At 43.0% G+C, this 26,189-nt stretch overlaps 1 protein-coding gene across 2 annotated transcripts in view; it reads right to left on the bottom strand.

Moving 5' to 3' along the window:
* Positions 1-198: 198 nt before the first annotated feature.
* Positions 199-26,189, bottom strand: part of peak1 (pseudopodium-enriched atypical kinase 1) — a 134,072-nt gene continuing 108,081 nt past the window's right edge. For both annotated transcript variants that reach the window (XM_059334529.1, XM_059334530.1), the window contains exons 5-7: positions 16,830-17,047; positions 7,496-8,301; positions 199-2,318 (exon numbers count right to left, since the gene is read on the bottom strand). In XM_059334529.1, the coding sequence (XP_059190512.1) occupies positions 984-2,318; positions 7,496-8,301; positions 16,830-17,047 (2,359 nt within the window). In that variant the 3' untranslated portion in view covers positions 199-983. The remainder of the gene's footprint in view (positions 2,319-7,495; positions 8,302-16,829; positions 17,048-26,189) is intronic.

Below are 26,189 nucleotides of genomic sequence, written 5' to 3'. Positions count from 1 at the left end.
TTTTAACAGGATCTGGTTTTATTTTAAATGATACATGTAGAATAAAGAGATTCTGACACAAATATCAACATTTTAACACAAGTTTTGGTCACTTTTTATAATATATTTTTGGGAGAAAACATACTTTTGGGGTTCAGAAGATTAAACAGAGCTAAAGGTTATTAAAAGCCAAAGTTAGCTCTGTTAGCTTTTCTTAAAAACGAATAAATGATGCTCGTTATTCACCATCAGCTGGTTTGTGCTTGACTGTTTTTTAATCAGCGTTTCTTTTTTTCTGTGACCTGATGGAGCTGCTCCGCTCCCTGCAGCACTTTGACTTGTTTCTAAATGATCTTGATAAATAAATTTGATCTGCTGTTTGGCAACAAGTCAGACTAAAGTAAAAGTAAGACAAATAAAAGCTTAGAGGGAACATTTACTGACACCTGCTGGTCATCAGACGTCACTACAACAACAGCATGACTGAACAGAGTTTGATGTGGAAAGTAAAAAATAAATGCTTTTCTATCTCTGTTGACCAACAGTTCTCCTGCTGTGTGTAACATTACAGGCTACTCAAATAAAAAAACTATTGAAAATGATCCGTAAGTCACATCCAGAACTAGAAACACAGGTTCTCTCAGTGCTTTTGGGCCTTTTTATACACCTTAAAAACTAATTTGACAGCCTCAGATGAACCCTGGAGACAGACTGCCATCCATTCATCTCCATCTCTATCTGATCTGTAGTTGTGTTGCAGAATTTGGCTGATAAACACATAAAAAGTAAGATAATATTTTCTGTGACCAGCTGCAGAAACAGATGAGGAGCAGAATGAATGAAGAGAACTGATGTCTGATGTTTTTGGATGTGAGAAGAGTCGGAGCTCGTCTCCTTTCTGCTGCAGCACGAAGCCGACGATGAGCTCACATCACACATTAGCAGCCGGGGGACCGCACGGGGGAAGTTGGATCTGTTGCCATAGTGACGCTGGCTGCAGGAGCTCAGAGCGGCTGCGACGGAGTCGAGTGTGTCGGGTGTGTTTGTGTCTGCGGCTGCTGCAGGATGTGCACCACGCGGCTCAGCGTGTCCGTGGTGGCGAAGGCGAGGTACTGGCAGCACAGCCAGTCCTCCAGGCTCACGCCGCACGCCGCGTCCAGCGAGCGCTCCGCAAACTTGATCATCATCAGAGTCCGCTTCAGGTCCAGCCAGTTCTGCAGGGTGGCCTCGCGCTGGCTGGCGGTGGCGCCCGACACGGGGCCCGAGCTGCTGCAGCCCAGCGCCTGGAACAGGTCCTCCCGGGGGCCCCAGAGGAGGCACTGCAGGCAGGCCCGCGCCTCCGACATGCGGATCCTCTCGGACGGGTTGACGGTGAGCAGCAGGCGGGCGAGCTGCTGTAGACCCTGTGAGTACAGCGACCTGGCGGGCAGCGGCGGCAGGTCCGCCCACGTGTACTCGCGCTCCTTCAACTCCGGCGTCTCCTCGAACGGGTTGGGCCGGTGCAGCATCTCGTAGATGAGGATCCCCGTCTGGAACTCGTCGCACTTGCGGTACTGAGTCGCCGTGACGATTTCCGGCGCCAGGCGTGACTGGTCGCGCAGCGTGCCGGGGTCCGCCGCCATCAGGGTGCTCTTCTGTTTGGCCTGGGAGAAGTTGCTGATGATGAGGCGGGCGGGGCACGTGGCGTTGGCTGCAGCGGTGGCGGCGCTGGTTGCAGCAGAGCCGGCGCTGCTGTTGCTGCTGTTGTTGTTGGGCTCCAGGGCGTCCGGGCTGCAGGCGCCGGCGCCCGGCTGGCTGTGCACCAGCAGCAGGTTCTCCAGCCGCAGGTCGCAGTGCGTCACGTGATACGGCTTCATGTGTTCCAGGCCGGAGCACAGCTGCAGCAGCAGCAGACACACCTGCCGCTCGTACAGCTCCGGGTTGTGCGCGTGGCGTGCGGCGCCGTCTTTCACAAAGTCGGCCACCGTCTGGAACGGCACCTCGCGGGTGATCACCACCACCCGGCTCTGCAGCCGGCCCACCGTGTTCATGTGTCCGGCTGTCTGACTGTCGTCTAGTTTACCGTTTGAAGCTTTCGAGTCCAACACCTTTTTTGTTTCAGTCTTAATCTCTTTCTCCTTCAGTCCGTTTACGTCTTCCTCCTCCTCCTCCTCTTCCTCCTTGTCCTTCTCCTCCTCGCCGTCCTCCTCCTCCTCCTCCCAGGGCAGCAGGCGGGCGGGGACGTCGGCCAGGAAGTGTCCACAGTCCTGCTGGATGTTGAAGTGCAGGGCGAGGCTCTGTCTCACCGCCAGGCTGTGGAAGAACTGCTGCTGCGTCTCCTTCACTTTGCTCCGACAGATCTGTCAATAGAAAGAAAGAGAATAGTTTCATTACATTGCAAAATAATTTGGGTCCCCCCACACCACTTCTATCTACTGTTAACCTGCTGTCTCCCCTTGAATAATGTTTTAGGGGCATCCCGGTGGCACACCTGGTAGAGCGTGTACCATAAAGCTACTGTCCTCGTAAGCGGGCGGCCCGGGTTTGAATCCGACTCGGAGCCCTATTTCCCTCTGTCTCTATCAATAAAGTCCAAAATGGCCAAAAAAATACCTTTATGAAAAAAAGAATTATGTTTTAATCCTGTGGAGTTTCCAAAAGCTCCAAATCCAGACTTGTTGACTCCATCCAGACTAGAAAACAAAGCAGCGTGGAGCCCTACTGTAAATTTACCTCTAAAGTTCTGGCTGTAAACTCCATGAGGCCAGTTTCAGTTTGATGATGATATACCAAGTAAAACTGGAGACAAGCTCAAATAGATTTAGTATCAAATGATAGAACTGGATGGAACCCTCTTATATGTTAGATTTGACACCTTTGGTCACATTTGACACATTTACAATTCTTTACTGAGCATGATAGTGTTTTGAAAGTAAAAAAAGACACAAAATGACTAAAAAAGACACAAAATGACCAAAATTCTTTGTCTAAACACACAAGACACAAATAAAATGGAGTCCCACTAGATTAAAACCAGAGTTGGATGACAGGATCACACACAATCACAAGATCACATTTATGTTGGTTTTTCTTTGTTTCTTTTTGGTTCTAAATGTTGATCTAGTAAGTCAGAATAAAAAATAAATTATTATCAGGTCATATAGGTGAAAAAAATATACCAACATGGCATTTAAACATGTTTTAAATGGTGAATACAGGCAGGATGGAAAGGATTCAGAAATGGACTAAAAAGCCCAAAACTTAGAGTTAAAGATTCACATCTTCAGTAGGGATGGAGGGTCTGAGGGCCGGGGTGAAAATGGAATAACATCACATCCCTTTTAACACGGTTGAAACATCATAAACTTTAAAAAAAATGTTTCTCTACCAAAAATACCATCGGAGACTTTTGAACAAACATCAGGAACAAAATCCAGCATTTTAAGAGAAAATACACAGGAGAACTCTGAGATCAAAGACCTTTTCTGTTTCTCTCCAACATCTCTGTTAATGACATATAGAGCGGCGAGGAGCGGCGAGCGAGCAGCCCGGAGGCTGTCGGTGACAGCAGCGAGACTGTGAGTCTATAAACTACAGTGACAGACTCTGCAGCTCGCTGTCGTTCTGCACTTTGATCACTGCTCAGAGAAGAAGTGGAGGAGAGGATCACTCTCTGCAGACGCCACAACATCCACTGAAACAGTCACGACATATTACTGAGAAAGTTCTGCTTCAGCACTTTCACTTTTCTTTGTTGGGGTGACTTTTAGTGTGACTTTTGGGGTGGTTGCTTGGTGTTTATTATGGTGGTTGTTGGTTATTAGGGTGGTTGTTGGGTGGCTAATAGGGTGGCTGTTGGTGGTTATTAGGTTGTTTGTCTGTGGTTGTTGGGGTGAAAGTTTGGTTGATTGTTGGGTTGTTTTTTAGGGTGGTTGTTGGGCTGATAATTAGGTTGGTTGTTGGGGTGGTAATTAGGGTGGTTGTTAGGGTGATCTTTAGGGTGGTTGTTGGGGGTGATAGCTTGGTTGGTTGTTGGGCTGATAGTTTGGTTGGTTGTTGGGCTGGTAATTAGGGCGGTTGTTAGGGTGATCTTTAGGGTGGTTGTTGGGGTGATAGCTTGGTTGGTTGTTAGGTTGGTTGTTGGTGGTTGTTGGGGTGAAAGTTTGGTTGATTGTTGGGTGGTAATTAGGGTGGTTGTTGGGGTGAAAGTTTGGTGGATTGTTGGGTTGTTTTTTAGGGTGGTTGTTGGGCTGATAGTTAGGTTGGTTGTTGGGGTGGTAATTAGGGTGGTTGTTAGGGTGATCTTTAGGGTGGTTGTTAGGGTGATCTTTAGGGTGGTTGTTGGGGTGATAGCTTGGTTGGTTGTTGGTGGTTGTTGGGCTGATAGTTTGGTTGGTTGTTGGGCTGGTAATTAGGGTGGTTGTTAGGGTGATCTTTAGGGTGGTTGTTGGGGTGATAGCTTGGTTGGTTGTTAGGTTGGTTGTTGGTGGTTGTTGGGGTGAAAGTTTGGTTGATTGTTGGGTGGTAATTAGGGTGGTTGTTGGGGTGAAAGTTTGGTGGATTGTTGGGTTGTTTTTTAGGGTGGTTGTTGGGCTGATAGTTAGGTTGGTTGTTGGGGTGGTAATTAGGGTGGTTGTTAGGGTGATCTTTAGGGTGGTTGTTGGGGTGATAGCTTGGTTGGTTGTTAGGTTGGTCGTCGGGGTGAAAGTTTGGTTGATTGTTGGGGTGGTAATTAGGGTGGTTGTTAGGGTGATCTTTAGGGTGGTTGTTGGGGTGATAGCTTGGTTGGTTGTTAGGTTGGTTGTTGGGCTGATAGTTTGGTTGGTTTTTGGGGTGGTAGGGTGGTGGTTGGTGTGATAGTTTGGTTGATTGTTAGGTTGTTTTTTAGGGTGGTTGTTGCTGATTGTTGTTAAGGTGGTTGTTGTAGTGATAGTGCAGTTGGTTGTTAGGGTGATTGTTGGTGGTTGTTGGGGCGGTTATTAGGATGGTTGTCGGGGTTGTAATTAGGGTGGTTGTCGGGGTGGTTGTTAGGGTGATTTTTGGTTGGTTGTTAGTGTGATCACTTGGTTGGTTGTTAGGTTGGTTGTTAGGTTGGTTGTTAGTGGTTGTTGGGGTGATAGTTTGGTTGACTGCTGGGTTGTTTTTTAGGGTGGTTGTTGTTAAGGTGGTTTTTGGGGTGATAGTTCGGTTGGTTGTTAGGGTGGTTGGGGTTATTTTTAAGGTGGTTGTTGGGGTCATAATTTGATTGATCATTGGGTGATTATAAGGGTGGTTGTTGGGGTGATAGCGCATTTGGTTGTTAGGGTGGTTGATGGGGTCATAATTTGGTTGATTGTTGGGTGGTTATAAGGGTGCTTGTTGGTGGTTATTGGGGTGATAGTTTGATTGACTGTTGGGCTGTTTTTTAAGATGGTTGTTGGTGGTTGTTGTTAAGGTGGTTTTTGGGCATTTGGTTTTTAAAGTGGTTAATGGGGCGGTTGCTGGAGAGTACTAATACTGATGAAAGCAGACAAAATATGCTTCCATCCTTTAAACTACATGACATGAGAAATTATATCAAGATTTATGTCTTATTATTCCACTTCATTAGCTTGTGATGTGGCTGGAGAACTTTTCCGCTCTGTGTCACTCAGCAGGAATGTGCATGTTGTCTGAATGTTTGTTGAAACATGTTAGCTCTGAGTCTACAGCTGTCTGCTCAACCTTCTCTGACAACATATCTGCAAAGTTTTTACCGCTTAAATGCAGTTTGTCTGCAGACGATTAAATTACATTACTGTTTGGTTAATGCTGAAACTTCTGAGGTACTTTAAAGCTTTAAAGCGCACTGACTCACAAGCTGAATTCCTCTGAGAGTTACAATTCACACATGTAAAGGTGGAGTAAGAATAATTAGCACTGCATTAAAATATCACAGCATGTAAAATCTCATTTGCAGGAGGATCAGCTGCACTGACAGGGTGAAGGAAGGCCACATTAAACCTGTGAGCTGGGGAGAGTTTAATTGTGTGTTCTGCTGCTCCTGTTTGCCTTAGTTATGGATGAGCGTCATAAAAAAACAAGCGTTTCTGTTGAAAGTCGGCTGCTAATATGAGGGCAAAGCTTTGAAGTGCTGTGGAGCGCAGAGAGTTTCATAACCTGTGAATAATGCAACTTCATCCATATCTGCTCTGTGTTTAGCTGCAGAGAGACCCCGACCTCACACACACACACACACACACACACACACACACACACACACACACACACACACACACTCCAAGTAGACAAAACCACACACATAATTATATATATGAAAAAACAAAGTGCATGCAAGCACAGGTTTTATTGCACAAGGTTGTGCCCTAAAGGCTCAAAGTTTAAGTGCCAATATTTCTGCACAAACACCTTCCTCCACCATCCTGAGGGAGCGGGGAGAAGGAGGAGGAGGAGGAGATTCCTCACCACAAAAACAAAATTCAAGGATTTAATAAATCTGCTGCACAGACAGCATCCACCAGACTGCAAAGTTTTCTGAAAAATCCATTGAGAGAGCAAAGCAAGGACTCAAAGAACAAACAAACAAACACACAAACAAACACATGCATTCAAACTAACAAGATGCTGAAACTAAGCTGTTTGGTGAAATCAGGCAGTTTAAACTAGTCCAGCCTGCAGGGAGCAGCTGTTAGTGCAGGAAAACTTTCAATACTTTGATGCTGAAGTGGGACAAACTGCCTGCATGTATCAGGGTCATACAAAGTTTAAACAGTATTTTACATACATTACATAAAACATTACTGCAACCCCATTAGGTTCTCTCAAATCTAAGCCCCCGTTTACACGAGGACGCTTCTGGGTAAAAACGACGGAATATTTTATGGAAAGGGCCTTTCGTTTAGATGGTGACGGTGACATGCTCCAGCAGAGGGAAATAAAGAAACGTGGGATTATTTCCATGGTGGGACCTTCAAGCTGCTCTGGCAGCTCTAATAAACTTACAGGAGTCTTTCCACCAAATGTCCAGGATATGTACAGATAGTATTAGTGAACAGAGAAGGATCTGGAATTACCTCCATCACATTCTGGATGCAGCGATTGGTGGGAGGAGCCAGACGGCTGTGAACGAGACCTGGGAGATCTAGTGATGGAGGAGAACTTTGTGGAAGGAGTAGCTGATGAAAATACGTGGCGTGAAAACTTCCACATGCCCAAAGATGCTCTTATGGCTTTAAGTGATGCCGCCTGGCATGATACCCAATCACATTCTCACACTTTAGATCACCGTATCAGCAGATTTCCTCCTGAAAACGCTCGTCTAAACGAGGAATAAAAAGTCAAGACGCGATGCCACTTTTGCGTCTTCTGTTCAGAACGTCATCATGTAAACGGAGCCTGATTCAACAAATAAAATCAGTTTGTATCTCTTATAATAATCGGCAACAAGGCTGCAACGAACAATTATTTTAATTATTGATTACAAGGTGGGATGAAATATATAAAAAGGGATTTAATTGAATCTCCCTGACTGACAGATGAATGGTCAGTAGAGTCTCACCTTGATGGCGTAGTTGACCAGCGGGTCCTTGGCGTAGGAGGCGGTGTAGTACACGGCGTCTCCCGCCTCGCAGCACGGCTTCCCGGTGGTCAGTCTGAAGTGGGACCAGCTGTCGGTGCCGAATCTCAGGTGGTCCTTCTGCCCCGCCATGAATCGGTCCTCGCACTTGGCCGCCAGCTTCCGCAGCGTGTCGGTGTGGAGCCCCCGGATCCTCCCCACCACCTCGTCCCAGCTGTCCAGCCCCCTGTACAGAGCCGGTCTCTGGGGTTTGGAGCCTCCGGCGGCGGTTCCCCGTCCCGCCCGGCCCCGGCCCGCCAGCGACTCCGTGCTCAGGTAGGCCCTCCTCTCGCGGCTCGCCGTGGCGCCGGCTGCAGCTGGTGCAGGCTGTGGAGCCAGGGAGGGCACGCTGTTAGCGGGGCGGGCCTTGCTGGCCGACCCGGCCGACGGCCTCTCCAGGGAGTCCCCGCTCTCGTGGTCCTGGACTCGGTGAGGCTCGGAGCTCAGAGAGGAGCTCTGGCTCGCCGTCTCCCAGGTGGAGTCCAGGTCGTAGATGGGGTTGGCAACGCTCAGGTTGGTGCCTCCGGGTCGGGCCTCGGCTCGAGGTCTCAGGCCTCCCTGGACCGACTCTTTGCCTCCCAGACTGGGTTCGGTGTTGGAGCGGGGAACGTTTTTCTTGGGCAGCGGCGGCGGGGTGGACTTAGGGGCCGGCTGGTCGGCGAGGTCCAGGTCGATGGAGGCCAAAGTGTCGTTGGAGGCTTTGGTGTTTCGTGGCTGTTTCAGGGGGATCATGTTGGCTCTGGACTGACCTGCAGGAACACAAACACCAGCACATCAGAAACTCAATGTTTGAACTGAACATATTAACCCTCTGGAGTCTCCAAAAGCACCAAAGCATGGCCTCTTCATCACATCCAGATGTAAAAACAAAGCAGACCAAAAAGACACAAATGACCAAAAAAGACAAAATGACAAAAAAAGAACAAAATGACACGGAAAGACATGAAAAGGATTCAAAAATGGACAAAATAGCCCTATAAGACTCCATAGAGTTACACCAGCTGAAATAGAGACGGTAAATATAAAAACAGCATCATCTAGTTCGTCCACCAAAAAGGAAATCATTTGTCTGTTTGTCAGCAGGACTACAGAAAAAACTGCTCGTCCTTTTTTCATGAAACTTGGTGGAAGAACTTCTTAAGTGTTGGAGCGGCTCCACAAATTATTTATTTGCTGAGAAGTGAAATCTCTGAAGCTGAAAACATGCCGGCAGGTTAGAAAAGCATGTTTTTTTTCCCGTCAGATCTTTTTGCATCTTTTTTATATCTGGTAACTTTTTCTACCAAAAATCTGCTGAAAGCACCAACCAGATGGTGTAGAAACATAAAGCAGTTTCTCCTCAGCGACACTTTGAAGCCTGAATGACTGCAGGTTGTTTACACAGAGCCGAGAGGAGAGGACAGGACAGGCTGGAAATATGCAAATACTTCAAAATGTAGAATATGTGGAGCTTCTAGTAACATTGGAAACAGAAATGCTGTTTGTGTAGATTCTAGTTGTTCCCACTTCTAGCCATGGTTGTGCTGATATCATAGAGCTTCAGGACTTAAAGATATTTTATACATTGCAGTGAAAAACAAAGCCACACACTGCAAAAAAGGTTGTCTAAAAACCAGATCAAACAGTAAATCTGAGGGAAATGATCTTGCTGCATGGACAGATAATTTACCTTGACAAGATTTCTTAAATTAAGATTATTAAATCAAGAAATAAGCATTTTGAACGCTTAAAATAAGAAATTAACTCTTAAAACAAGATCAAATATCTAACACTTCTAATTCTAAAGTTTTTTTTATCTTGGTAAGAAACAAATAATTTGCAGTGCACTCTTCAACATGCTTATTTCTAGATTTAATAATCTTAATTTAAGAAATCTTGTCAAGTGAAATTATCTGTCCATGCAGCAAGATCATTTCCCTCAGATTTACTGTTTTATCTTGTTTTTTGTGTGTGTTTTTTTACGTTTTTTGCAGTGCAGTGAGTAAAACGTGACACTCTGTTGGGGTTCAGAGGGTGAAACTCTCCGTCCTCTGGTTCTGTATTCTTTATCTTTTTATCATAAATCTGTCTGTTTTTTTTTTACTGTTTTTGCCTTTTTCACCTCCTGGCATTGCTTATATTTTGTTGTCAACATCTGAAACAGAAGTGCGTGTTGCTGTTTCACAATAAAAACAGAGAAAAACTAAAAAACGAACAAGTATGAAATGTGATTTATTGATTCATCAGGAGTCCAAACGGACACCTGAACCAGAACTCTTTGCTCTGGCTGTCTGGCCGGCAGCGTGTTGTTGGCTCGTTGCCTCTCATGGCTGACACGAGGTTGAGCGTGGCGGCAACGTGAGGGAACCGGCAACCCCCCGAGGAGGAACTGGAGCCAGGGAGCAGGACAGCTGGGCACCGGCCGGCCCTCCAACCCTCCAGCTGCAGCCAGGCTTAAAGAGGCGGCGTGGAGAGAGAGGAGCCTCGTCTAACGGATGCTGGTGACCTTATTTTTATCTGGGGTGGCGGCGGGGGGGGGGGGGGGGCGGCGGGGTGATTGGACTCCCTGGATGCTCTCTGGAGTGGAAGACCTCAGAGGCAGACGGGTCAGAAACCAGCTTCGGATAAGATGAAGAGAACAAAGTGGACGTGCTGTTGCATGATGGAAACTAAACAGTTTTAACCCTTTATCGGGCGAAGAACGATATTTGGTAACTTCAGTGGATATCTAACTGGGTCTCCGTGTCTCTCTGTTTGGTCGTAGAACCACATGGATTTCTTCCAGCTAATCACCAAAGATCAGGCTACCAATCAGTATGATAATAATATAATAATATTAACCTTATTCACCTTGACCTCCAATGTAAAAATGAAACATTTAGAAGAAAAATCTGCAAGAAACAGTCGTACAAACTTCAATGACTTGTACGAGGAGAACTTGACTATGAAGACATATCAGGGCCAAGTATGAATAAAAATATTACTAATATTTCGAGAAAAAAGTTGCAAATTTACTAGATTAAAGTGGCAAATCTACTAGAAAAAATGTTGCAGATTTAAGAGATTTAAAGTAGCAAATCTGCGCGAAAAAAGTTGCAGATTTACGAGAAAAAAGTGGGAAAAAAGCAACTTTTTTCTCCCAGATTCACCACTTTAAATCTCATAAATCTGTGCATTTTTTTCTTGTAGATTTGCCACTTTTATCTCGTAAACTTTTTTCTCAAAATATTATTTACGTATGTTTTATTTTACACATTCTGGCAAAAGTTGCAGATTTCAGAGATTTAAAGTGGCAAATCTGCACGAAAAAAGTTGCAGATTTAAAGTGGCAAATCTACAAGAAAAAAGTTGCAAATTTATTACATTAAAGTGGCAAATTTAGAAGAAAAAAAGTTGCAGATTTAAGAGATTTAAAGTGGCAAATCTACAAGGAAAATGTTGCAGATTTACGAGATTTAAAGATGCAAATCTACAAGAAAAAAGTCGCAGATTCACGAGATTTAAAGTGGCAAATATGCACGGAAAAAGTTGCAGATTTAAGAGAAAAATGTGGGGGAAAAAGCCACTTTTTTCTCGCAAATTGACCACTTTAAATCTTATAAATCTGTGACTTTTTTCTTGTAGATTTGCCACTTTTATCTCGTAAACTTTTTTCTCAAAATATTATTTACGTATGTTTTATTTTACACATTCTGGCAGTATGTAATATCCTCCAATATTCTCTAGGGTTGATATTTGGAATTTGCAAGAATTTCAATGAGTGTCCTATTAAGGGTTAAGAAAGCAGAAGAGGCCTTAAGAAGGAGCCGTCAGGATGAAGTAATGAGTCTCTGTAATCTTGCGGTTAATGTGTTTCTGCACCAATCTGCTCTAATCCAGTCAGAGGATCTTCTGAGGCTGCAACTCAATTACATAACTGTCACTTGGACATCAGCAACACGTCTGGACATCATCAGACACAAACACCGTCGACACATTCAGACAGGACCAGTCACGGCTACTAAAGGGTTAAAAACACCGGAAAAAGTCTGGCAGCAAAAGTTACCAAACACATTTCATGTTTCATCAGGAAACAATATCACAGCTCAGATCTGAATATAAAGTTATTTTCTGTTTTAAAGCTTCTGTGACCTGCATCCATCACAGAGCAAAACCTCAAAATCTGATCTGGATTAAACAGAAAACCAACGAGAACAAAGAGCGTCTGAACTGGTTTAAAATCAGTTCACCAAATATTATATTTAATTATGATTTCAGCTCGTGAAAACAAGATAAATTATATTAAAAAAATGACTGTTGCACAACAAAAAATACTGATGTATTTTGGTCATATTTATTTTCATGAATTATTTTTATAAATTAAATTAAGTAGGTTGGAAATTTTTTTCAATAAATAATAATACAATTTTAAACATTTTCTTATATATATATATATATATATATTTTTTTTTTCATTGTATATTAAAAACTACTTGGCAAAACACAATTCTGATTTAAATATTATATAATTTTTTAATGTATCTATTCCTCCTTTTTTACATTTATTGTATATTATTATTATTATTATTATTATTATTATTATATATTAATTTTAAGTTGAATTATATTTACAGTTTCAAATATTATAATTAAAAAAATACATTTTTCAATAAATGCATGCTGTTTCCAGGTTATTAAATAATAATCGTGATCTCAATACTGACCAAAATAATGCTGATTATAATTTTTTGCCATAATCAAACAAACAAACAGAGGAGGAGGAGGAGGAGGAGGAGGAGGAGGAGGAAGAGGACAGGATGAGAGGAGCAGAAGATGGAGAGAAACGAGGAGGAGGAGGAGGAGGAGGAGGAGGAGGAGGAGGAGGAGGAGGAGGAGGAGGAGGAGGAGGAGTGGGCGGAGAGCTATTCAAAGTGACAGAAAGAGAAAGGAGAGGATGAGAGGAGGTGAAGAGAGATGAAAGAGGAGAGGAGGAGAATAAAGAGGAGAGGAGGAGAATAAAGAGGAGAGGAGGAGAATAAAGACGATCGTACCTCGATTCCTCTAAAAGTTTTCAGGTAGAAACGCAGAGAGACGATTCGTCCTGACGAACATCTCTGAGTCTGAAGGCTGCCGCCGGCAGCAGCAGCTCCACACACACACACACACACACACTCAGTCTGACTGAGTGTTAGAGCGGAGAGAGTGAGAGAGGGAGAGAGAGAGAGAGAGAGAGGAGGAGGAGGAGAGAGAGAGGGAGGGAGGCTGACAGTAGAGCTGTCGGGTGAGAGATTTCCTGAGATTAGGGTTTTGACGCAGCTTTCTCAGTTAGATTTAAGACTTTTTTTTAATGCAACTCGTCAATTAAATTTAACACCAATTTTACAAAATTAAAAAAGAACCATAGATGTAAAAACAGGCATTATAGAGACCTGTAGAGTCTGAACTTTCCCACGGTCCTTGAACAGATCATAGGTTATAAAAAGTGACCAAAACTTGTGTTAAATGTTGATATTTGTGTCAGAATCTCTTTATTCTACATGTGTCGTTTAGAATAAAGTGTTTACACAGAGCTGAGGGGAGAGGACAGGAGAGGAGAGGCTGTTTACACAGAGCTGAGGGGAGAGGACAGGAGAGGCTGTTTACACAGAGCAGAGAGGAGAGGACATGACAATACTAAGAATAACTGAGGTTTTGGGTCTTATTCATCTTTTTTGTAAATTTTAAGTCATTTTTTGGTAATTTTGTGTCTTTTTTATCATTATTATTATTTTTACAACATTCATGACTTGACTTGTGGGCACTTACTTGGTAAATAGTTTATATATAAATTTTCAATTTTCTTTCAGTTTTTTATAGAATAATTTCTCAGATTTCTCATTCTAACTGAGTTATTCTGCACAAAGACATGTTTGACTTGTTCGGATTCCAAGTTTTCATTTGTTTAATTTCTTGTCTTTGTGTTTTGTTCTGTTTGTTTACACATGAAGCAAAAACATAAAAATAAGAATCAGTTACTTTGGATTCAGGACAAATTCTCCCAACTATTTATTGTAAAATAAAACAAACACTGTTCCGTCTGGAGTCGAGAGCAGAACAGATGAATCTCCTCTCTGATCTTCAGATCTTTTAATGTTTGGAGATTTTACAATCCAACATCATAAAAACAGATTAATCTGTGAAACACTTTGACTTTTCAAAGTGATGCGATCAAACGCAGCTGAATGATCCTGAAGTTACGAAGGTTTTCATCAAACTGGGAACTGTTGCATCACAATCACTTTGTTCTTCACAGAGACAGATTTACTGAAAGTGTCTTAGAAACTATTCATCACCCATCAGGTAACATTGTATAACATATTATAGACCTTATATCTACTAACTTAACCCTTCATTATCTGCTGAACTCACAATACGCCTGTTTACCATCTTTATGAAGGCGCAGGTGATGCGGTTAAGGCGTTTTAGTGTAGTTCACTGGCATAAAATGCTCCTCATACACACACACACACACACACACACACACACACACATGCACACACACATACACACACACACACACACACACACACACACACACACACACACACAAACACGCACACACACACACACAGGCCTGGTTCCTCATTATCAGCGTGCAGAAAGTGAAACGAGGCTGCAGCTCATCATGCGTCATCAGGGAGCTTTAACATGATCACACACACACACACACACACACACACACACACACACACACACACACACTAGTAATAAAAATTAAACTAATTAGTGCAACAAGGATAAAGAAGCACAAACACTTTGTCTGTGAGGAGGAAGAAGAAAACGTGTTACACCTCAGTAATAAACTCTCTTTGTCTCTTTGTTTCTTTTTCCTCTCGAACACCCACACACACACACACACACACACACACAGGGAAGATATATTATGTAATTTATTAGCAATATCTGAAATTAATATGAGCTGCTGAGAATAAAATATGATGGAATCAGCATTATTAACAAAAAATGTTTGGGAATTTGGATTTTGATCTTTCAAAACAAAAAAAAAAAAAATACTTCTCATATATTTTTTTGTATATTTTATTGTGCTCCTGACGGTCGTCTGATATCTGACTTCCAGCTGACAGCAGATAAAACTTTCTACATGATTCCTCAACTTCAGTATAAGTCCTTTTTTTAAAAAAGCAGCTGAGCTTCAGGGGGTCTGATGCCTGATAACTTTGTGCATTTACTCTGAAGAGCTGCTCTTTGTTTTTATTGACTTTGTGTCCGACAGTAAACCATCGAGTCAGGAGAGTCTCTGTGTGGATCTGTGACAGTTTAATAATAATAACAATTATTATTATTCTTATTCTCAGATGTTATGAGGATAAAAGCTTCAGAGACAGGGCAGGACGACTCAGTCAAACTCAATATGATAATATGATATAACATGACAGAGAAAGAGACAGAAAGACGAAGATGCGACTATATTTTGAGTTGTTGACTGTGAGTGTGTGAGCAGATCGAGAGCTGCAGCTGTTTCATCACAGAATAAATTAGGAGGTGAAGAGACGACAGACTGAGACGTGTGATTTAAAACGTGTCCAAAAATAAGTCAGTCATATGCTCAAACTGGAAACTAGACATCATTCAAAAATAAGTGAAATATCGTTAAAAAATATATAGTTTTTCTATGAGATATTCAAGGATATTATCATAAAAAAAAAGCATTTAAATTATTTCCAAAAAAATTTAATTTTCTTGCGTTAAAAAAAAGCCCGGATAAAAGCTTTCATGTGTTTTCACAGAAGAAAAAAAAAGAAGTAAAAAATGAAAAAGGAGCATGAATTTTTTCTGAAAATGGAGCGATGGCTGCAAAGAAAAGCTGCAGACTGTGTCAGCAGCAGCAGCAGCAGCAGGGGTCAAAGGTCGACCAGCAGAAAGACTAACGAGACCAACACAGAGAAACGGAGGGCAGTGGGGCCGACAACGGCTAGACTAGTAAATATCAGCCGACTTCTTAAAGTATGGCTTTTCATGCACGACAAAAAACAACACAGAATATAAAACACAGTGTGTCATTTGCTGGAAAACAAAAGCTTGAAACCAGTAAAACTGAAGAGACAAGAGGGTAGGGGCCATCCGTCCGGCTTTAGGCCGGACAGTCCGGCTTTTAAATGAGTGTCCGGCTGCAGGCGAAGCTTTAAGCCGGACACTCATTTGTCCTCCTTTTGAGAAAATAACAAAAAAGGTCCGCCTTTTGTTACCTTGTTAGTTTAATACTTATTGGCTAAAAATGTGTGTCAAAATAAGTAATTTCATTGGTTGCATTTTCGGGTGGTGACCTATCAACACATGGCTAATTTGAATATTCTAATGAGCCATGTGTTGATTCGCCACAACAAGCTCACAACAGTTGCTACCACCAGGCTGTCAATCAAGCTCTCAGATGGGCAAGAGAACACGGGTTTGTTACAAAAAGTAAGAGGGATGAGTTTCATTTTTTTTTGTACATTATGTGGAAGCGATGTAGATGTGAGCAGCAAAGGCAAAGCAGCTATCAGAGACATGCTAGCACTGACTAGCATCGAGCTAATCGGAGTACAACTCTGCTTAAAACTGGATCATACCGAACAAATATCTGCTTGCTTGTCCCGTGTATGCAAAGTGTCCTCCTTTTTTTGTGAGGGAAATGGCCACCCACCCTTGTTGTGAACCTGGTCTCACAGCAATCCGTGAAACTGACACGGATTTCGCTACAATGCAAGTTAATGACAGTCATATCCCAACCTGGTATTTTTTCCTATTGGTTTGTGTCCAAGTCACGTGACTTTCAAGGTCCCGGCTGTCAGAACAAAAAACATGGCGGACAGTTCTCTCATTTTTAGTAAAAAAATCAATATTTTGACTTAGTTTCTGCATAAAAATGGATTTTGATCACATTTCTAGCGAGAAATATATGTTTTATTTTCTAAATATTCACTCAGTGAATGTACATAATCACTTTGTATGTTGAAATAGCCACGGGATATGACTGTCATTAACTTGCATTGTAGCGAAATCCGTGTCAGTTTCACGGAAATTTGAGTGATTCCGTTGCTATTCCACGGATTTTGAGTTAAGCAAATCCGTGGCTATTTCACGGATTCCTGTGAGACCAGGTTGCTTGTTGTGGACAACATGCATGTTAAATTGGGGGTCAAGACTCAAAAAGGTTGTGAACTACTAAACGACAGCAGGCTGAAGGAAACAAACAAAGCTCTGTGGAGGGTGAATCCTGCAGCCTGAGCAGCTTCCTGTGAGCCGTCAGCAGTAAATAGAGACTTTGTGTTGTTCTTACCCAGGTTGCTGTAGGTGGCGCTGCGCTGGCTGGAGGCGGGGGAGTGGGACTGGTGGCTCTGGTTCCCATCCTCCTCCGGCTCCCCGAGGCTGGCGCTGCCCTCGCTGGCGCCACGGTGGGCGTCCCCCAGCAGCAGCCCCAGGTTCACTCTGGCGGGCAGCGAGGTGGCGGCCGGCGGCTCGCGGTACTGATCCAGAACGGACCCCCCCGGGACCTGGCTGCAGAGACACAGAGGACACAACTCTGTTAACAGTCGGATTGTTCACATCATCATTCACAGCATGGATCTCAAACTGGCGGCCCACGGGCCAATTGTGGCCCTCGTGACGATATTTTGTGGCCCCCACCTTGATATGAAAGTTTAATGTGAGTTTTATATGAATGGCACTTTACTGTGTTGTGTATGGAAGGTCCCTTTAATTCCCTTTTTTGGTCATTCTGTGTCTTTTTAAAGTAATTTTGTGTGTTTTTTTGGTCATTTTGTGTCTTTTTTTAGTAAATTTGTGTCTTTTTTGGTCATTTTGTGTCTTTAATAAGCAATTTAGTTTTTTCGGTCGTTTTGTGTCTTTTTTTAGTAATTTTGTGTCTTTTTTTGGTCATTTTGATATTAGGCCGAGCGGGTCGGAGCGCCGCTGTGATATTCTGTTCATCGAGGACTTTAAAGAGGTGAGAAGAGCTTCATGTGATCTCACGCTGAGAGGAGAGCTGACAGATTTTAATGTGCTTATTAGCCGTCTTTAACCCCTCACAGCTGGATCTCCTTTTAGAGGCTGTCAGTGGCTGCAAAACTGGTTTCATATGAAACTACAAGACCTGAGGAATCAACTGGAGCCAGGTCCTGATGTCCGACTGTCTGATAACATGCAGTTTGGTACAGAAACCTGCAGGTTTTTTTCATGCATTTTTACCATTTCTGCATCCTGGGGTCCCTAAACAGTTTGTGAGCTGCATAAATGGGGTCTGACAGGAAAGCTGAGACTCTTGACCTCTGACCTCAAGATATCTGAATAGAAATGTGTTCTATTTGTACCCAGACATGCCCACCTGGGCAAATCAAATGTAGTTTGCGGTAGAAACCAAACAGGTTTTCTCATGAAGATAGCGACCAAAAATGTCATGCGGAGTTCCGCAAGGCTCCATTCTGGGTCCTCTAACTCATTGGTACCAACCACAGTAACGCTCCAGGAGAAAGGGAGTAAAAAGTGTTATTTCTGCCTATTTTATGTCAATCTTGGTCCCTAACGTCTGTGACTTGCATAAATGGAAAAAAGCAGTACACTCTAAGAAATTATTGAAGGAGCCTGTAAATGTGACAGTAATATTTAGGTATTATACTAAATAAAAATGCTGAATATCATCATGACGAGTATTTGAGTTGACTACATCTAAATTCATTAGTAGAACTCCAACAGGAATCTTTGTGTATAAATTAAGTTTACTTCTTCAAAATAAATTAATATTTGACTCACAGATGACGTGGTTTAAATATTTGTAATAATAAGTGTACAATACGTGTAAAATCAGTCAGTACAACACACTTTTTTAAGTAAATCATAAGCTAATTTGCAGTTATATCCTACAAATGTTTGTTTAGAGATTTCTACTCAGCTTTCCATATGGTTTACACAATATTTCACATTTACATACATGTTACATTTACTCAATTTATGTGGTAATTGAGCCAATAAGTCAATTAATTCAGACGTATTTGAAAATATTACTTAAATTTACTCATTACTTAAGTTTTGTTGAACCCATTTGAGAGCTTTCAAATTAACTCAATATTTTTAAGTGTAAAAATGTTGCGCTGATTGAATTAAGTAATATGCAGTTTTAGTTTTTTGAGGTGTAGTCTACTTTACTTTTCACAGTAGTACACCGTCTACTGTGATTTTTCTACAGTAATGCTTTAACTACTGTGATTTTGTCACAAGGAGGGTTTTTTATTGTAAATTATACAGAACTACTGTAAGAATCAAACACAGTGATGAAGTGTGAATAATACAGTAAATAACCGTAGATTTCACAGCGATTATTTACAGTGCAACATTAGAGGTGAGACGGGTTCAGCTGCAGGCTGTTGTGGGCGTGGCCGGCTCACACTAATGTTTGTTTTGAATCATATTTCCTCTGACTGGAACTGTTATCACACATGCTGGTAATGTGACTCATGATTTATGTGTCACAGCTCCGACAGACGACAGTTCGCTGTTTGTGGCCTGCAGCAAGAAAAACTAACAAAATAAGAGTCATACAGAGAGTGAAGAGACATTCATACGATGTCTGGATAGTCATTTCATTTATTAGTTTTTATTTTAAGGGAGACTCATCATGTTTCAAACATTGACATGTTGAAAATGCAGATTTTTTATAAGATTTAGGTTGCTAGACTTTTATATTTTAAGACGTTTAACCGTCTGAAGGAAGACCACAGTACATCAGGTTGGGGAAATGTGTTTCTGGGACATTAATGAGCAGCACAGGAGCTCCACAAGGCACTGTTCTGGCTCCACTCCTGTTCACACTGTACACAGCGGACTTCAAATACAACTCTGAGTCCTGAGTCACTTTATGCCAATGTTATTCTACCAGTGAGCCACTTTGTAGAGTAATGATTGACATTAAAATCTACCAATCATCATCCAATCATCATAAAGAGCCACCAGTCACGTCAAAGGTCTGGAGAAGGTGTTTGCTATTTGCCGTTTCCATGGTTTCGTTCACCGCTATGTAGAGATTATAAAGTCCATACAAAGTAAAGCATATTAAGATCATAACTCATATACAGTGGACTTTTGCAGCTGCTAAACCTGCACTGACTAACGTCACGTCCGCCGGTCGCCATCGAGCCGAAGCTACTGACAAACATTTTGACAACGTGGGAAAATCCTGTAAAACGTTTTTAACTGCAACTTAGCTGCTTGCCGATGATTTTATTTGCCTTATGCACCGGATCCTGCTATCCGTGAGATGAGATGACTGTGCATTAAAAGTTTTTAGACATCGGACTTGTTGATTTTAAGCAAACCGAGCGGCGGCCTGGAGGAAAACCATACCACTGGTAGAGAAACCACATCAGTACAGTCTTTCCAGCGCCTGGTTTTAATGTTTTAACGTTTTAAATGCAACGATCGTTTTAACATTTGATTCTGATGTTTTAACGTTTTAATGCAGGATTCGTTTTAACATTTGATTCTGATGTTTTAACGCTTCAATGCAAAGATCGTTTTAACATTTAACTCGGACTGGAAAAGGATTTTAATCAGCAAACGTCTGGATTTTAATCATCCAAGTAGCGACGCAACATAAGTGGCATCATGGGTCCACGGCTGGCTGGCAGCTGTGCCCGTCTGGCTGACGCATGCTTGCTAATAAGCAGCTAATTAATGTGGGATATGTGTTCCCTAATATAAAGTGTTACCAAATCATCTTAAAGCAAATACAACCCAATGCTGATATTCAGCTCAGTGATTCAGAGTTCTCTAGAAGAAGAGATGCTTCAGTTCGAGCCCGGGGCTCCGGCTCTCAACACAACAACTCATCTGACATGTTTATGATCCGTCTGCGTCTCTTTAACACTCCATCAGCAGCCAAACAGTTCCTGAAGCTCCTCAGCAGCAGCACAAATAAAGACTCGACACAGTGTGAGCCGCTGGAAATAACACCAGAGAGACTGAAAAATCATGCAGTGCAAAAAAGGTGTGTCTAAAAATAAGATAAAAACAGTAAATCTGAGGGAAATGATCTTGCTGCATGGACAGATAATTTACCTTGACAAGATTTCTTAAATTAAGATTATTAAATCTAGAAATAAGCATGTTGAACACTTAAAATTATAAATGAACTCTTAAAACCAGATGAATGAAAGCTGCCAGCAGTGATGAACTGGCCCGAGCAGAGTGACCTGATGATTATTTGGTTCTTACCAAGATAAAAAAAACTTTAGATTTAGAAGTGTTAGATCATTTATCTTGTTTTAAGAGTTAATTTCTTATTTTGTCCATGCAGCAAGATCATTTCCCTCAGATTTACTGTTTGATCTGGTTTTTAGACCTTTTTTGCAGTGTGAAGGTGTAAAACTGCAAAACACAGTTTCCTCTTTTATTCTTCCTGTTACTGTCCACAGGAACACAAGTTCTGGTTTTAACTCACTGAACAAACTGGAAACAAATATTAACCCTTCTGAAATCACACACAGAGGACACACACACACACACACACACACACACACCTTCAGAGGCCCTGACACAATAAATACCTTTACGGCTGAAACACGTTTCAGAGTCAGGACTTGTTGAGGCATTTGTCAGCCTTGTGCTGCAGTAAAGCACCAGACCTCTGATCCACTAACACATGAAACACTGAAATACTCTCCTCCCTCTGAGTCAACAGCAGCAGCTCACAGTGAAAGAAAGAAAGAAAGAAAGAAAGAAAGAAAGAAAGAAAGAAAAGCTTTGATTCTTACCCGCTGTACTGGCTCACACAGCTGCCCATCTGGAAACCTCCGACACAAGAGCAAAGTTTACCTTCACATTCTCAGGCGGAGAAAGAATCTCTAAAGTATTTCCCTTCAGAAGTTCTGAGCTTGTCTCCGTCTGCTCGTCTCTCTCTCAATCATTTCTACATTTCTACCTGCTGCAGGTAACGAGTGTCTGCAGCCGCTGAGCACACCCACCGCACGCCCACAGTTAACCCTTCAGCTGCAGAGTTAACCCTCCAGCTGCCGGACACTACTACACACCTGCAGGACCACCTGTGTGACTTGCACAGCAACCTGTGAGACCTTTACAAGGACTTGTGACCTGCACAAGGACCTGTGACCTGCAGGACAACCTGTGAGACCTGCACAGCAACCTGTGAGACCTGCACGACGACCTGTGTGACCTGCACAAGGACCTGTGAGACCTGCAGGACCACCTGTGAGACCTGCACGACGACCTGTGTGACCTGCACAAGGACCTGTGAGACCTGCAGGACCACCTATGAGACCTGCAGGACCACCTGTAAGACCTGCATGACGACCTGTGAGACCTGCATGTCGACCTGTGAGACCTGCACAAAGACCTGTGAGACCTGCAGGACCATCTGTGAGACCTGCATGACGACCTGTGAGACCTGCATGACCACCTGTGAGACCTGCATGACCACCTGTGAGACCTGCATGACCACCTGTGAGACCTGCATGACCACCTGTGAGACCTGCATGTCGACCTGTGAGACCTGCACAATGACCTATGACCTGCATGACGACCTGTGAGACCTGCACAAGGACCTGTGAGACCTGCAGGGCCACCTGTGAGACCTGCATGACGACCTGTGAGACCTGCATGACGACCTGTGAGACCTGCACAATGACCTATGACCTGCAGGACCACCTGTGAGACCTGCACTAGGACCTGTGAGACCTGCACAAGGACCTGTGAGACCTGCATGACGACCTGTGAGACCTGCAGGACCACATGTGAGACCTGCACTAGGACCTGTGAGACCTGCACAAGGACCTGTGAGACCTGCATGACGACCTGTGAGACCTGCATGACGACCTGTGAGACCTGCACAATGACATGTGAGACCTGTAGAACCACCTTTGCACACATTTGCAGCAAACATATTTAATTTAAACTGTTGTAGCTCTTTGCTGATCTTTATTTATTATTATTTTATACTTTATGGGTTTTTAAAACATTGCAATATATTCTAATATATATTTGAACTCTGACAGCATTCAGAGCAAACAAACAGTATTAAAAATCTGTCCTGGAGACGTTTCAAACAGCTGTGATTTAACAATAAATAGTTACATTTAGAAACTTTTTGCACAGTTTTGCAGACAGATTTCAAAGCGGATCCATAAAAACTGACCTGGCAGGAAATAACAATCAGAGGAACTATCAAAGTAAAAGCTCCTGTCACTTTATTCACAAACACATTCTGAGTGCAGAGTTTCTTTTGCTCACATTTTCTTCCGCAGAACTAAAAAAAGCTTCAGAGTCACGTGAGAGCTGGAGATAAACGCTCTCAGCTCGAGTTACTCATTAACGACAAGTCGACACACAACAAGTCTGAAAGAAACGAGGCTCAAAGGTTTAAAGTGACTCACTGTGTTTGTTCCTGACCGACAGGAAGTCAACGAGTCTCACACTAACACTCGTTACATTCAGTGACTAGTAATGATTTCTGCTGGTTGCTATTTTTAGAATAGAATAATGTGAAGCTTCCTTCAGAACCGGTGAGACCTGCACAACATTCTTGTTGATGATTTTGGTCATTATCAATAAATCCACGTTAAATGTCTAGATATCAGTTCTTAAATTAAGCTATTTTTTGTTGTTATCATTATATTTATCCAATCAAATGAACCTTTAGTTGTACCAGACATTAAGATGAACAAAAAATTGCAGAAAACAATGGTCTAATATTTTTTTTTACATGACTGTAGTTCAAATTTGCACTGTACTTCAGGCAAGCTGCGGCTTTTATTTAAGATATTTATTGATTTAAATGTGCACTTTATGGAGCTTTGATGTTAAAAAAGGTTCTCCTGTTGTTCTACAGTATTTATGTTCACTTAAATAAACGGTTTCAATAAAACTACTTCTGACATGTCATATTTGGCTTTGACTGAACATTTGCTCTCACTTTGTGATAAAAATATCAGGATATATATCATATATCAATATTCAGCCTAAATATATCAGGATATGACTTTTGGTCCATATCGCCCAGCCCTACATTGGAAGCATGTCAAGATTTCTCCTCATGAAACAGATCAGTAGCAGTTCTGCAAAGTATAAAATAAACTATACATTTTGCAAATAATGTGAAAAGTTCACTGTAACTCGGACGGATCAAACTGAGGATTTCTATCAATTATTTTTTTAAATGAAGGGAGATGTAACACAATGTGACAGCAGAAATTCAACACTTGATTCTTAAGCAAACAGCAGCTTTTATTCTACGTCTGTGACAAATGTTTCAAAGCTGCTGAGTATTTTAGTGTCCTGATGGTCACTGATAAGCAGCTCAGTGGCTCCAGATTAATATTAAACTGGTTCTGGTACAGGAACTGGTTGTGACTGGTGGCAGAAATGAAAGACGACTGCAGCTGAAAGTTGAGGAGAGAAAAAACTGAGAAGCTGCAAAAGAGACAGAATGAGGACGAGCTGCTGACAGGAGGAGGAGGAGGAGGAGGAGGAGGAGGAGGAGGAGGAGGAGGAGGGGGAGAGGAAGAGAGGAGTAGGAGGAGGAGAAGAGGAGGAGGAGAGGAGGAGGAGAGGAGAGGAGGAGAGGAGGAGGAGGAGGAGCAGAGGAGAGGAGAAGGAGAGGAGGAGGAGGAGGAGGGGGAGAGGAAGAGAGGAGGAGGAGGAGGAGGAGAGGAGAGGAGAGGAGAGGAGGAGGAGGAGGAGAGGAGAGGAGGAGAGGAGAGGAGAGGAGAGGAGAGGAGAGGAGAGGAGAGGAGAGGAGAGGAGGAGGGGGAGGGGGAGAGGAAGAGAGGAGGAGGAGGAGGAGGAGAGGAGGAGTAGGAAGAGAGGAGAGGAGGAGGAGGAGGAGAGGAGGAGGAGGAGAGGAGGAGGAGAGGAGGAGAGGAGGAGGAGGAGAGGAGGAGGAGAGGAGGAGGAGGAGAGGAAGAGACGGAGGGAAGACAACCCAGAGGATGTGGATAATAAGAGGAGGAATGGAGGAGAGGAGTAAGAGAGGAGGAGTAGAAGAAGAAGAAGGAGAAGAGGAAGAGGAGGTACAGTGTGTGGGTGCTGATCACTAAGTCAACACTTCCTCATGTTGTTTTTAATCTTGTGGGCGTCTGAAGATTCTCTTCATCAAACAGAAGATAAACGACTAAAATGCTTCCAGTCAAGATGCTGCAGAGAGAAAACAACCAGGAGACAGAAGTCTCTTTTTATCACTCAGACTAAGGCCTCGTTCAGACTGACAGACAAGATCTGATTATTAGCTCATCACATGAAATCCGATCTTTGCAAACCGGATCTAAACCACCTTCAGGAGGTAGTTTCAGATCCCATCTGGACAGATGATCTCAGTCTGAACCTCCAAACACTCAGAACGGTTCTGACTGTCCGTGACGTCACTCTACGGAGACGAGGTGTCCACCGGCCGACTCATACGGCCCGACGGGGGCGCCATCCGCCCGGTTTCTCCCCTGGTGATCTGAGATGTTCTGCACCTCTACTGCAGCTATTCTCAACCTTGGGGTCGGGACCCCAATTGGGGTCGCGAGATGATTTCTGGGGGTCGCCAAATCATTTTGGAAGTCAGCTCTGTCTCCACTGTGTTAAAGTGTTCATGTGTTTTAGTCTTTTTGGTCATTTAATGTCTTTTTTTTAAAAATCATTTTGTGGTCAATTTGTGTCTTTTTTGGTCATTTTGTTTTCTTTTTTTAGTCATTTTGTGTCTTCTTTTGGTAATTTTTTTTTCTTTTTTGGGTCATTTTGTGTCTTTTTTTGGTCATTTCGCGTCTTTTTTGGTTATTTGGTGTCTTCTTGGTCATTTTGTGTCTTTTCTGGTCATTTTGTGTCTTTTTGGTCATTTTGTGGTCAATTTGTGTCTTTTTTGGTCTTTTTTTTTCCTTTTTTTGGTCATTTTGTCTCTTTTTTGGGTGATCTGAACTGTGCATGTGAGATTGTGTTCAGTGAGCGGGGGTCGCGACTCAAAAAGGTTGAGTACTACTGCTCTACTGGACAGTGATAAGGCCAATATACTGAGGTGACCTGCCTCCATCATGTTTGTCGTTGTTGTTCTTGTCACCGTCGCAATTATATGACGTCTGACGGCGCTACGACGTCAGACGCTCTGACGCCGTTACTATGGCAACCTGTCAGATCAGTCGATAATGTGGCCCAGTCTGAACAGAGCCATATCCGATTTGGACACTTGCTAAAAACAGTGTGGACAGTCAGCCCTAAAAATCTGATTTGAGTAGGAATCTGATTTGAATCAGTCTGAACGGAGCCTTAATGACTGGAACCAAACATCTCTTCATGTCTGGTTGGGAAGCGGCTGAAATCATTCCTTGACCTCTGACCCACATTATCAGCAGGTCCTCCTCCTCCACAGCTCCCTGATCAATAAAGGATATTCTCCTGTGGACTCTGAGCTTCAGACAGAAACATTCAAGTTCAGCAGGTTATCTTCACACGCGGAGCCTCAGGACTCAAACACCAAGGGTTAACAGCAGCTCAGAGACAGAATTAACTGATGATGCAAGAAGACAGCGGTCCACTGAATACTCAGTGTGTGTGTGTGTGTGTGTGTGTGTGCCCGTGTGTTTGGCGTGGCGGCCGTGTGGTGGTCGGGGCCGCGGGGCGAGCACACACGCCACATTAACATCAGACACCTGCAGAA

The sequence above is a fragment of the Centropristis striata genome, chromosome 6, assembly GCF_030273125.1.
Source record: "Centropristis striata isolate RG_2023a ecotype Rhode Island chromosome 6, C.striata_1.0, whole genome shotgun sequence".
Lineage (NCBI taxonomy): Eukaryota > Metazoa > Chordata > Actinopteri > Perciformes > Serranidae > Centropristis > Centropristis striata.
This window is presented reverse-complemented; position numbering and strand designations above follow the sequence as displayed.